The following is a 12813-nucleotide window of genomic DNA, read 5'->3' as shown; positions in this document are numbered from 1 at the left end:
ACAAATATAACATGTATATTGAAAAGAGAGTACATATGCATGGAAAATACATGAACATGTGACATGCAAAAGAAATTGCATCATGGGCTCAGCCCAATCCAAACCTATCAACACACAAACAGTTTGCACACATCTAAATGCATGACAATACTATTATAATGCTAATGTGATGCAACGCATGAGATTTTAAACTCATTTAAGTGAAAACTCATCCCAAAATTTCAACAATAACTCATCAATTTTGAAAAACCACAAAATTTTCAAAAACCCCAAAACCTAGGTTTTAAAACATGAAATGCATGAAGAATGAGAGAATAGAAGCTCACCAAGTGAAGAAAAACTTGAAAAAGCTTGAAGAAACCTTGAGGATCAAGATTGGAGTGAGATAAGATTGTTTGGGAGAGAAATGAGAGATCTATCGAGAGAGAGAGATCGAGAAAAATGAGGGTCGGATTGCACGAGGAAGCTTAAATAGACCCTCAATAAAATTCAATAGATGAAGGTGTCAAGAGGTGTCGAGACATCTATCAAGGAAGGTGTCGAGAAATTGGTCTTCGACAGATATAGGTGTCGAGGAACAAACCATCAAATACAAGAACAGAAGCTATCCATCAAGTGTCGATAAGCTATCAAGGATCCAGGAACTTTCTCGATCGATCCACAAGGTGTCGAGAAGCTGTCGAGATTGCGATAATAAAAGCTTAAGAAGCTTGACAGATGGCAAGGTATCGAAGAGGTGTCGAGCTAGCTTTTAAAAACAGTTTTTCGAGAAGTGAAAAATATAGACATGAATGCAATCCAATATGCAACTCAACCAATGATCCAATTAACATATTAAGCTCTAAAAATCATCTCTCAACAATAATTTTAAACACATGGATTCTCAAAAACACACACACACACACTAAACAAGTCTAACTGATTTTATATTTCAAAAACAAGTCAATACAGTTTAGTGAGCATACATTAACACATGTAAAACCTTGTGATGACCAAACCATATTGTACTTGCACATGTATCAAGAGTAGCAAAGAATATTGCGTGTTGTGTGTGAACAATATTCGTAAGATTGCATAAGTGTATACATGTTATGACGATTTGAGATATGAGAAAATTACTTTAACTCACACACAATCATAACTGCTTGATAGGGGACTATCACCTTTGAGGTACATCCTTTAACTCCCACATCTCCTAGAATACACGCTTGCAATCATTTTTAAAGAATTTTTTTTTATCTTTTTTCTTTTTATTTTCTTTGCATATTTTTCTTTTTAAGCATATCATGCATGGGCATATAAGAGAGAGAAAAGAAACACCCAATGATATTTGACATTCCAATTTTGCTATGCTTAAGTACACAAATGTCATTGACACTACAGTTTTGCTATGCCGAAGCATACAGGTGTCATATTATGATTGGCAGGTAACAGTGATGAGATGGTTATTTATGCCTTTCTCTTATAATTTTTTAGTCCTTCTCGTCAAAAAGAGTGATACAAGTGTTAAGTACAAGAGATAACTTAATCTTACTCATTATAAACAAGAGTCACAAAGCTCACTTGCTCAGTTGTGCATAAAGATGCTCATCTAAGCTACAAGAGATACAAAGTTTAAAAATTTTTGTTTCAATGGTCATCCAAGGTACACAAGTACCAATGTACACAAAACACACATTATTTTTGTATTTTTCTGATTTTTCAATTTTTTTTATTTTTATACCAAAAAAATAAACAAAATTGAAAACAAACAAAAACATGTTAAACAAATAAAAAGAAAGCATAAAACAAGATGCATATGCATGAAAGCATGATTCCAAAAAGAAAGAAGAAATCAAGAAAGAAAGTCCACCTTTAGATAGAAAGAATTAAAGCAGAGGACAAATAGAAAGACAATTAAGTCTTAGGATCCTTTATCACATAGCACGAGTCATTGGCCGTGAAGATGAAAAGGCACATGTCCTAGTATGACAACTAAAGGACATAGAGGAATTAGAATTCCCCTGAAATTGAGTCAAAAAGCTCAAAACTTTTAATAACTCACCAAGAATAGGTACAGAGCCTTTAGACAAAGGATGAGACCTATTTGACACTCACTCATAAGGAAACAATTTGAAACAATTAGGACAAATGTGACTTGAAGCACCACAATGGTGACAAATATGAGTAGTTTTAGAACTACTCGATTTCCTAAAAGGAGGTCTAACCTTGGAGGTTGACAGAGACCTTAACTTAGGAAAATTTGGCCTAATATGACCAACAATATGACAATGATGACAAATGGGGACAAATTCATAATTTTTATTCAACATAGGAGGAGTTTTAGACATAGGTTTAGAAACTTCAGCGTTAACATTAGAATTTTTACCTTTAACTATTCTAGCAATATTAGCGTTCAACTCTTCATTATTCCTTTTAAATGGAGGAATATAAAAATCTTTTTCTTTTGAGTTAGGCTCAACAAGAAGTTTGGCACTAGTTAATTTTTCAACTTTAGTTTTAAATTCAACTAGTTGCTCTTCCAAACTTTTAATTTTGTCCACCTAAGATGAAATTTGATTTTTAAAATTCTCATTCAAATTATTGGCTTCATTCAATTTTGCAATCAAATAATCTTTTTCAAGCTTGACCTTTATAAATTTAGCTTTTAATTTTGTAGAATATTCAAGAGATTTCATACCAAAATTATAAAGCTTGCAATAGGCATCTTGAATATCATCATCATCATTCAACATAAGATCATGCAAATCAAAACAATCAAGAGTTTCCATGACAACAGGGGTCAATGAATCACACAGCAAAGAATGATTTTAATCAGAGTGTGCCTGCTCTGATACCACTTGATAGGCCAAAAACGAATTGACCCCTTGTGATGAATTAATCAATTAATTTAGCCAAGTTAAATTAATTAGTTTCAATTACATGCAAATGCGTGGTAGCACAAACAAATCACTAATAAACTAATTGTGCAACGGAAAATAAATAACATAATTATTTGTTTACGAATGGGGAAAACCTAATGGCAAAAACCCCACCGGATGATTTTTAGGTTACCACTCCCGAAACTCCACTATTATCACAACAAACGGTTACAAGTAAAGGAATCCCAAGTACCTTACCAATCTACAGTTGAACCCTTACCCCAATACCCAATTGGACTTGTTCTGTACTAACGGTTTCCCTTTTTGATGCATAACTCCCATGTTAGGATTAGTGCCCTTAAATCCTATTGTATGATGCTATGTACAACATTATGTATGACATTATGTATGACTTAATGTTATGATTAATAAAGTTTCTTTATTATTTTCTAAAATAATGGTAACATGAATATTCGAACATTATCATATAGTCCATGAAATGCATAGTATGTGATTTATGTGAAAAGTAATAGAAGATATAAATCACAAGTTCTTTGTAAACTCAAAATTATAGTTTGTAGTCGGTGATGAAATTGGGCATTTCATCTGCGAAGACTATAACATATCAACTAAGATGATTTGTCTTGATCATGAAAGTGGAGATTTCTAGTTGATATGTTGATATGTTTTAAGAGTTAAGATATATTGAACTAGACCGCTATGATTTTTTATTCTACTAATGACTATTAATTGAATAATAAATCTCACGAATTCTATTTACATAAACTCTTAATCCTGAGAGAATAATATACCTGATCATGAAGTGTAGATTGCTTTGATATATCAGGAGTGAGATCTATATTAACGGTCAAAACCTCAGTATGTTGGGCAACCACATTTAGTGTTGATGGAATATAAATTCTCAAGATGGAATTCATAGTCTTTTAATGGAGATACAAAATATTCCTTTGAGATAAGTTTAATGGATTTGTTATTTAGAGAGTTAGGCCTAACCACTTTGGTAAGAAATTACTAAAATATATATTTATGAAATTGGATTTCATAAATATATGAAAAATAACTTAAAAGAATTAAATCGGGTACTCAAGGATTAAGATGTAGTAATTTACAAAGTGGCAGTCTACATTTATGACTTTGTATTACTACGAATATTTTATAAAGAAGTTGCATGTACAATAAAGTCTTGGGATATAATTTATTAATAAGGCTTAGAGTGCAATTATATTTATATAGTGGTATTAAATATAATTAATGATAACTTTGGACTTGTCAAGAGTTGATAGAAAAGCCCAAGGCCTATTGGAGCTAGAGTCTTATTTGTTTCCCTTTGTTCCCACTCCAAGCCATACACTAAAGCCCAATTGGAAATGCCCAAAAGGCTAGCCCAATAGATAATCAGTTATGTGGAGAGATACATACAAAATTTTTATGAGGATGAATTAGTATGTATGTGAGTGAAAAAGATACTCATTCATTCTACATAGAAGAAACTGATTGAGAGACCACACATCTTGGGCATCAAGTGGAATTGGAGTGAAGATTGAAAGTTTTCTCAAGAACTTCTAATATTTGTTTTGAAATTCACTACACCGAGGTACACTCTCTTATTCTTGAATTCTGAAACTTACATAATACATGTTATAGATTGCAAATGGAGTAGATCTATTATTTTTAATTTTTCCACTGCATACACTCATATTTCCATCATCCTAAGTACGTGACTAACCAATTGCATGGATCCCAGTACGCGACTTCAATCACCAACTACAGAATGTTGTTGGCTGCAAAGTTCTTCAGTTCATCCACACGATGAAGATCAAGAAGATGCTTGGTCACAAAACCCTATGGTGCATATACATAAAAACTTCTTCAAGAGAAAGAGATGAACTAGGGCAAGAACTGTGCTTAAATTAAGAATCAAAGATTTTATGTTCTAAGTTGTAAGTTTAAACTGTGCTTAAATTAGGAGGTAGTTGTGTTGATGGTGATTGGGTTGAGTTTCTGTGCTGGGGGTTTGTTTAGGGTTTGGGATGAGTTTTTGTGCTAGGGATTTTGGATTTGGGTTTTGGGTGGTGATGAGTGATTAAGAGAGAGAGGAAGAGAAAAATGAGAGAGAGAAAATAAATATTTTATTGTGTAGATATAGTTGTGAGAGACCTCGAAAGTTGCCTCTCAAAAAAGAGAGATTTTGGGTGTGCCTTTTAGGACACCTCTCTTTTTGTGTAAGTGGTGTGGAGTTGCCACTTATTTTTTTATAAAAAATGAGAAAAAAAAAATATATAATACATGACTGAATAGTATCCTTCTCATTCGTTGAATAAAAAAATTACATAATTGGAAAATTGAAAATTACATGGTTTGGGGTCCTAGTTACAATCTACCCAAAATAAAGTAAAGACAAGGCTAGATCTACTTATCCAAAGACCTAAATTTGGAGGCTAGGTTACGGAATAGGAAGGTGTTAGGCACCTATTTCGCCTAGACAGAGTTTGGTCTTTTACACTCTTGTGACCAATGTACCTTCTTATACATGTCATGAATGATATGTTGAACATGTGAATCAAAAATTAAATCACACAAATTTATTTATGAATGAAGTCTCTTCTTTTGAAAAGAATTAGATCTATTTTGATTGGTAAAAAAAAAAAATTGATTTTGATTTGTTAGAATACCAAATCTGTTTTGCAGTATGTAGAAAAGAAAGTGGTTTTTGGAGATAAAAATTCAAATCTGTGTTTGTTACATAAAATAAAATCTTTTGATTTGAAAAATATCAGATATGTTTTTAAGAACTAAAAAAAATTATTTTTTGGTGATAGAAAAAACCAGATCTTGTTTTTAGGAACTGAAAAAAATGGGCTTTTGATAAATGAAAAATCAGATATGTTTTTACATTGTTTTAAAAATTTGGAGAAGATTTTTTTTTTGGAGAGAGTTTCACTCACAACATAAATTTATGTAATATGAATTAAATAAAACAAGCACAAATACAATCATGTTTAATCTTTTTCTTTATTTCAAAAATATGCATATGTTAAAGAAAAATCAGGTCTGCATCTAAAAAGATAGACATAAGTTTTTTTTTAATTGAGAAAAATTCAAATTTGCATCTAATAAAGATGCAGATCTGTTTTTATTTTAAGAAAAAGTCAGATCTACATCTAATAAAGATGCAGATTTGTTTTTATTTTAAGAAAAAAGAGTTGTTCACATGCAGATTATTGACATTCAAGAAAGAGATTATAACAATTACATAAAAAACAATCATGCTTTAAACAAAACAATGATTAACAATTCATGTTATGGATAAAGGAAAACATGCATCAACATAAAAAAAATAAATAAATAACTAAAAAGCATCAAAAAGATAGGGTGATTGAAAACAACCTCTTGCATTAGCACTCCTTGTTCTTGAGAGGATGTTTTAGAATTCAAAGAAACTTATTTAGTAATTTTTGAAACCTAAAAACCCTAATTTTAGTTGCAAATCTCAGAGAGGACCAACAAATATCAGCAATTTAAGAGTCTCAAAACATATGCCCCTAAGAGCGGTGCTGAATTATGAGATCCAGTCTCTATTTATAGAGGCCAGAAAACTCTAAAAAATAGCCCTGAAGTGTAGAATGTGAATCAGGACTTATCCTTCTATGAAAATATCGAAAAGGGTGTGCCTTATCGTCACTTGAAAGGCGTTTGGCCAAAGCCCAAAAAGGGGAAATTCAGCCTTTTTATAGTGCCGTTCGGCACTCCAAAAGTGCCAAATTGTGCTCTTGGATGCCGAATGTTCTTCCGTGTTTGGGTGCATTTTGGACTCTCCTTCTAGAGTTTTTTGATCCAGTCCTTACACCTAGACGTGTTTCCATCCTTAGTCTATGATTTTTATCTCTTTTTTTGGATAATTCAGGCTTTTTAAGAATAGATAAATACCCCAAAATAAATCTTGATAAAGTTCAGATTATCTACAATTTTATTGTTATCCAATCATCCATTTTATTCCTATGCATGCAATTCTATTTTAAACATTAATTATCAACCAATCACAAAGTTATTTAATTAATTTTAATTGTTTAACTAATCAAAATTAATTTAAATTAATTTTGTGTGATCGACTCTACTTAGACATAATGCATGCTGACTGTGCAAACTTGATCATGTAATATCTTTTGATTCGATGGTCCAATTTAGAAACTGGACACACTATTACAACCGTTAGAATCTCAAGATCATTTTTATGATATGCAATTAATGAATTGATGCATGTAATGCAAAGACAAATTGATGTATGTAATGCAAGAACAAATTGATGCATGTAATGCAATCATGACTTTTGGGGTATATGGATGGTCATTCAAATCATTCTTCTTAATTAAATTATAAGTGCAAAATCAAGTGTCTACAATAGTATTTTAATGTGTTGTATAAAAAAATAAAAGATGGGATGTTAGGTGTGTTATAAAATGGTATAATATAATAAATAAAATAATTTTTAAGATGGTAAAATATAATCTATATATTACTAAAAGCTGAAGTATAGCGTTTAATGTTACTGTACTCACGTTGAGCCACATCAACATCCACGTCATTATCCTTTTTCTTTTCAATTTTCCTATAATTTTTTTTTTAACATTTACTTTTTTAAAAAAAATAATTTCACTTTCTCCAACCTTTCTCACGCCTTTACCTTTTCATCTCCTCACTACCCTCAACCTCAATATCACATTTCATCTTTCTTAATTTTGTCTCTTCGTCTTTTACTCCCTTACCTTTTCATCTTCCCACTACCCTCAACCTTAATGTAACTATTCATCTTTCCATTCATTTTCTTTTATTTTGTCTCTTCATATTCACACCATCTTCTATAAATTTGTTATTTTCTCTTCAATTTTTTGCGTAGTTTTCCATTACAGAAAGGTTGTCTCTCTCTCTCTCTCTCAATTATTTTTGGATTTTTTTTTTCTTGCATCTCTGCTTAAGTTGATAAATTTTTGTGTTTATTATAACTCTACGTTAGGTTGGTACGATTTAGTTTTGTGTTTTAAGTTTTTTTTTGCTCTCTATGATTGTTAAATATTATACTATTGCATTATAAAAAAAAAATTTAAAAAGATAATATACAAGAATATAATATATATTATTCTATTATATAACATAATTTGGGTAATTTGGTATTTATTATTATTATATATATATATATATTATATTTTTACTTTTTTAATCTTTTCATCTTATTTTAGTTAATATTTAAACTTAGTCACACCCTCCATATAATTAAATTATTTATATTTTTTAATTAAACATATAATATTTTATTTAAATTTAAATAAATGAAATTCTACTCACTTTTTTTAACATTTATACTTTCTCCAACCTTTCTCTTTCTCTTTACATTTTCATCTCCTCACCACCCTCTCTCTTAATATCACTCTTCATCTTTCCCTTTATTTTGTTTCTTCTTATTGTTATCCTTTTAGTATAAATTTGGCATTCTCTTTTCCATTATATGCATAATTTTTCTTCACAAAAAAATTTATTTCTCTCTCTTTCTCTCTCAATTTTTGGTGATATATATATATATATATATAAAATTTGCATCTCTACTTTAGGTTGAGAATTTTTGGTATTTTTTAGAACTCTACTTTAGGTTGATCCAATTTAATTGTGTTTTAAGGTTTTTTTTTTTTTGGTTGTTAAATTTTATCATATTGCATAGTAATGAATTAAAGATTGTATATAAGAATGTAATATTTTAATATTACATAATATGATTTAAATAATTTGGTTTTTATTTAGAGATAATTAATTTGGCATTTATTGTTATATCTTTTATTTTTATTTTTTTTCTTCTCATATTATTTTATTCAACATTATTATTGTTGTTGAATTAATATATTAGATTGTATAATATCTTTTATTTTTATTTTTTTCTTCTCATATTATTTTATTCAACATTATTATTGTTGTTGAATTAAGATTGTATATTTTTTAAAAGTCAATAGTATATAAGAATGTAAAATTTTAATATTAAATAATATGATTTAAATAATTTGGTATTTATTTAGAGATAATTAATCTGGCGTTTATTGTTATATCTTTTATTTTTATTTTTTTTCTTCTCATATTATTTTATTCAATATTATTGTTATTATTATTATTGTTGTTGTTGTTGTTGTTGAATTAATATATTAGATTCTATATTTTTAAAAGTCAATATATTAACTTGAAAGAAAATGAAAAACCAACTATTAATCAATAATAACTAAAACAATAATATTATCACGCACAATGTACGGGACTACAACTAGTATATTTTAAAAGTCGGGTGTATTTTATTGTGCCAAAGGCTAAAAGTTAGCATTCGACACATTTGATGCTACAACCCAAGTGAGGGAGGCGCAGCTTGAAATTTATAGGGATAAATTTGTCTTTTGGTTTGGTTTAGTGCAACAGGCTAATGTGTTCTTTGGGAATGGGAAATTTTCGTATGCCCGGGCGCATGAGGCATCTTTTCTTTTGGGATTCGATCGTTATTGGGGAGGAATACTGAAACTTGGTATACTTTCACACGTAACAACTCTATACTTTCTCCCAGACCAGAGCTCTAATCTCTCTTCCCTGTTTTTTTTTCTAATTACACCTCTACAGCTGGATCTGAAATACGATAGTGAGTTATTAAACCAACCACCAGCGAAACATCCTGCTTCCCTTGCAGCGGCTGTGGACGCCGATGGCTCCTCCTGTTGATTCCAACTGTTAGCGCTTATTTCAAAAGTCAGCTCGACCTTGCTTGCGCCGCCGTCGTACGACAAATATCTCTATGGTTTGATCTATTTTTGGTTTGGCGTTCGCGATCAGCGGTGGCTTTGTCATTTTCGCCGACGGCTCTGTGTTCTAGAATCTTCCGGAGGTATCAAGCTGCGTTGCGAGTACGGTTCACGGAGTTTTTTGGGTGTAGAGGGTGATGTGAATGCTCGGAATCCCACGTTTTTAGTTAATCAACACCCAAACACAGCAATTTCATAACAAAGGAAGCTATCCTTCGCAAGAATAGGCAGATAGATCTGCCCACCAATCAAGTTTTGAAAAGCTGTTCTCTTTATTGCTCCGCTATTTGCCTTTCTCAAGAAACGGCCAGTGTTTACATTCTGCGGCCAAAGAGGGCATCATGGATGGAGCCCTGATGGAAGTGTTAGGGGTGTCACGGGTGTGGTCCGGAGGCCTGCTTATGAAATTTCAATTTCAGAAAGTCAATGATGAACTGCTGCAGAAGCTGAACGCAAAGTTGTTGTCAGTTACTGAGGAGGCCAATACTGCAGAGGATAAGGAGTACCAGGATCCAACGGTTAAAAGGTGTCTGCACGAGCTTAAAGATGCTGTCTATCATGCAGAGGATCTCATCGATGAGGCTCTCACCGGAGATGAAGCTCATACCAGGAGAAGTAAGTCAGGCAAACTCCTTTCTTTTTCTAAGAGAGATAAAATCCAAACATTGCATATTGAAAGAAAGATGAAAAAGATGCTTCAGAGGATTGAAGATATTTCGACAGATATTAATTCACTTGATAAGAAAGAGAGAGGATATAACATGAAAAAGGAAAAGTCTCCGCTCATGTCTACTTCCTCTATCGTAGATGAGTCTGAAATTTTCGGTTTGAATGATAATAAAAAAGAAATTATTGGGGTCTTGCTGCATAAAACTGGTCAACGGTTGTCTGTGATTCGTATCGTGGGCATGGGTGGGATAGGCAAAACCGCACTTGCTCAGATCGTTTACAATGATCCCCAAGTAATAGATCATTTTGAGCTGAGGGTCTGGATTTGCATTTCAGATCATTCTGACATGTTCAGTGTGACAAAAGCAATTTTTGAGTCCTTAACTTTGAAGCATTGTGATCTCAATGATCTAAATTCGCTTCAAGTTAGATTGAAGCAAATCCTTGAAGGAAATAGATTTTTACTTGTTCTAGATGATATGTGGAATGATAATTACAAGGAGTGGGAGCTCTTACGAGCTCCTTTTAAAGATGCCGCATATGGAAGTTGTGTTGTTGTAACTACACGCTCTCATAGAGTTCCAGCAACGAATGGCACCGTCGATACTTATACTATGCAACCATTATCAGATGAACACAGTTGGAACTTGTTTGCAACTTCTGCTTTTGGAGACAAAGAACCTAGATCAAATAAACTAGAAGATATTCAAAAAGAAATTTTGAGTAGGTGTAGTGGCTTGCCTTCAGCAATAAAAGCAATTGGCAATATCTTGGGCTCCAAAAACCTTGATGAATGGCAAGATCACCTGCTACGGCCGTCTCTAAGTGAAGAAATGTGTGCTCTCTCCTCAATAAAACTAAGCTATTATGCTCTTCCCACATATCTAAAGCGATGCTTTGCATATTGTTCAATATTTCCCCGGGGTTATAAATTTCTGAAAGAGAAGTTAGTCCTCTTATGGATGGCAGAAGGTCTTCTGCAACTGCCAGAAGAAAAAAGAAGAATGGAAGAGGTTGGTGACGAGTACTTTCGTGAATTAGTCTTGAGGTCTTTTTTTCTCCAATCAAGTGGAAGCACTTCAAAATACGTGATGCCCGACCTTTGGAATGACACTTCACATTTCGTGATGCATGACCTTTTGACTGACTTGGCTGTTTCTGTGTCTGGGGAATATTGCTTCACGTTGAAGGGAAATCTTCTTTCTGGTATCTCTGCAAGAACTCGGCATTTGTCACTTTTAAAAAGCAACAATACCCCAGTGATATTTGAGGCCATTCATAATGCCAAGTTCTTAAGGACCTTTTTGCCACTGGATCATCAATCTTGTCATTTAGATTATAACGAACTGAAGGATTTGTTGTCCAAACTAAAATTCTTACGGGTGCTTTCGCTATCTCATTATCACATCACCAAGCTACCCAAATCAATTTGCAAATTGATACACTTACGGTATGTGGATCTATCTCACACCGCACTTGAGAGGTTACCTAGATCAGTTTGTACTCTCATAAATTTACAAACATTGATATTGTCAAATTGTCTTTCTCTTACTGAATTGCCCGAAGACTTGTGGAAGCTTGTCAACTTGCGTCATCTTGATATTAATGGAACTGACTTAAGTCAGATGCCAAAGAAAATGAGTAAATTAGAAAATCTTGGAACACTACCTTACTTTATTGTGGGCAAAGAAAGTGACTCAACAGTCAAAGAGTTGGGGGGGCTTTTGTATCTTCATGGAGCACTTCGCATTTCAATGTTGCAGAACGTAGTCTCTCCAAAAGATGCAGCTGAAGCTGGCTTGGTAGCTAAGAGATACCTTGACGAGCTAGTGTTAGAATGGGATGGTGATACTGTTGATCTTGTCAATGCTTTGGATCTGCTTGAACAGTTAGTGCCTCATACAAATTTGAAGCAGCTTAGCATTAAATTTTACAGTGGTAAAGGTTTTCCACATTGGTTGGGGGATTTTTCATTCTCCAACATGGTGTATCTACGTCTTACCAAGTGCAAGAAATGCAAAGAATTGCCAACACTCGGGCAGCTGCCATCTCTTGAAGTCCTCATCATTGAAGGGATGACTGCAGTAAAGAGGGTGGGTACTGAATTCTACGGGAAAGAAATGCCATTTAAGTCTTTGAAGACTCTGACATTTGAGGGGATGTTGGAGTGGGAAGAATGGACTTCATTTGAAGGTGGAGAATTCCCTGAATTCCCCGAATTCCCCTGCCTACGAATGCTTCGTATACAGAATTGCCCCAAGTTGAAAGGACACTTGCCCAAGCAAGCTCCTTCTTTAGAACTTCAGATTTCTGAATGTGAGCAGCTTGAGAGTAGACATTCATTATCGTTGACTCAATGTGCCATAGGTGCAGTCCCAACAGAAGGTGCAGTAGAATCCTCATATTCTAATAAGTACCTTATGCTAGAATTGAGAAATTAT

The 12813-nt window shown here is 32.8% G+C and overlaps 1 protein-coding gene across 5 annotated transcripts in view; it reads left to right on the top strand.

Annotated features, from left to right (window-relative positions):
- Positions 1-9260: 9260 nt before the first annotated feature.
- LOC115987288 overlaps positions 9261-12813 on the top strand; it is a 41942-nt gene continuing 38389 nt past the window's right edge. For 3 of the 5 annotated variants that reach the window (XM_031110808.1, XM_031110809.1, XM_031110811.1), the window contains exon 1: positions 9261-12757. In XM_031110808.1, coding sequence (XP_030966668.1) covers positions 10045-12757 — 2713 coding nt within the window. In that variant the 5' untranslated portion in view covers positions 9261-10044. The remainder of the gene's footprint in view (positions 12758-12813) is intronic. The other 2 variants (XM_031110807.1, XM_031110810.1) reach the window with 2 other exon arrangements.

Source organism: Quercus lobata, chromosome 4, assembly GCF_001633185.2.
Source record: "Quercus lobata isolate SW786 chromosome 4, ValleyOak3.0 Primary Assembly, whole genome shotgun sequence".
Lineage (NCBI taxonomy): Eukaryota > Viridiplantae > Streptophyta > Magnoliopsida > Fagales > Fagaceae > Quercus > Quercus lobata.
This window is presented reverse-complemented; position numbering and strand designations above follow the sequence as displayed.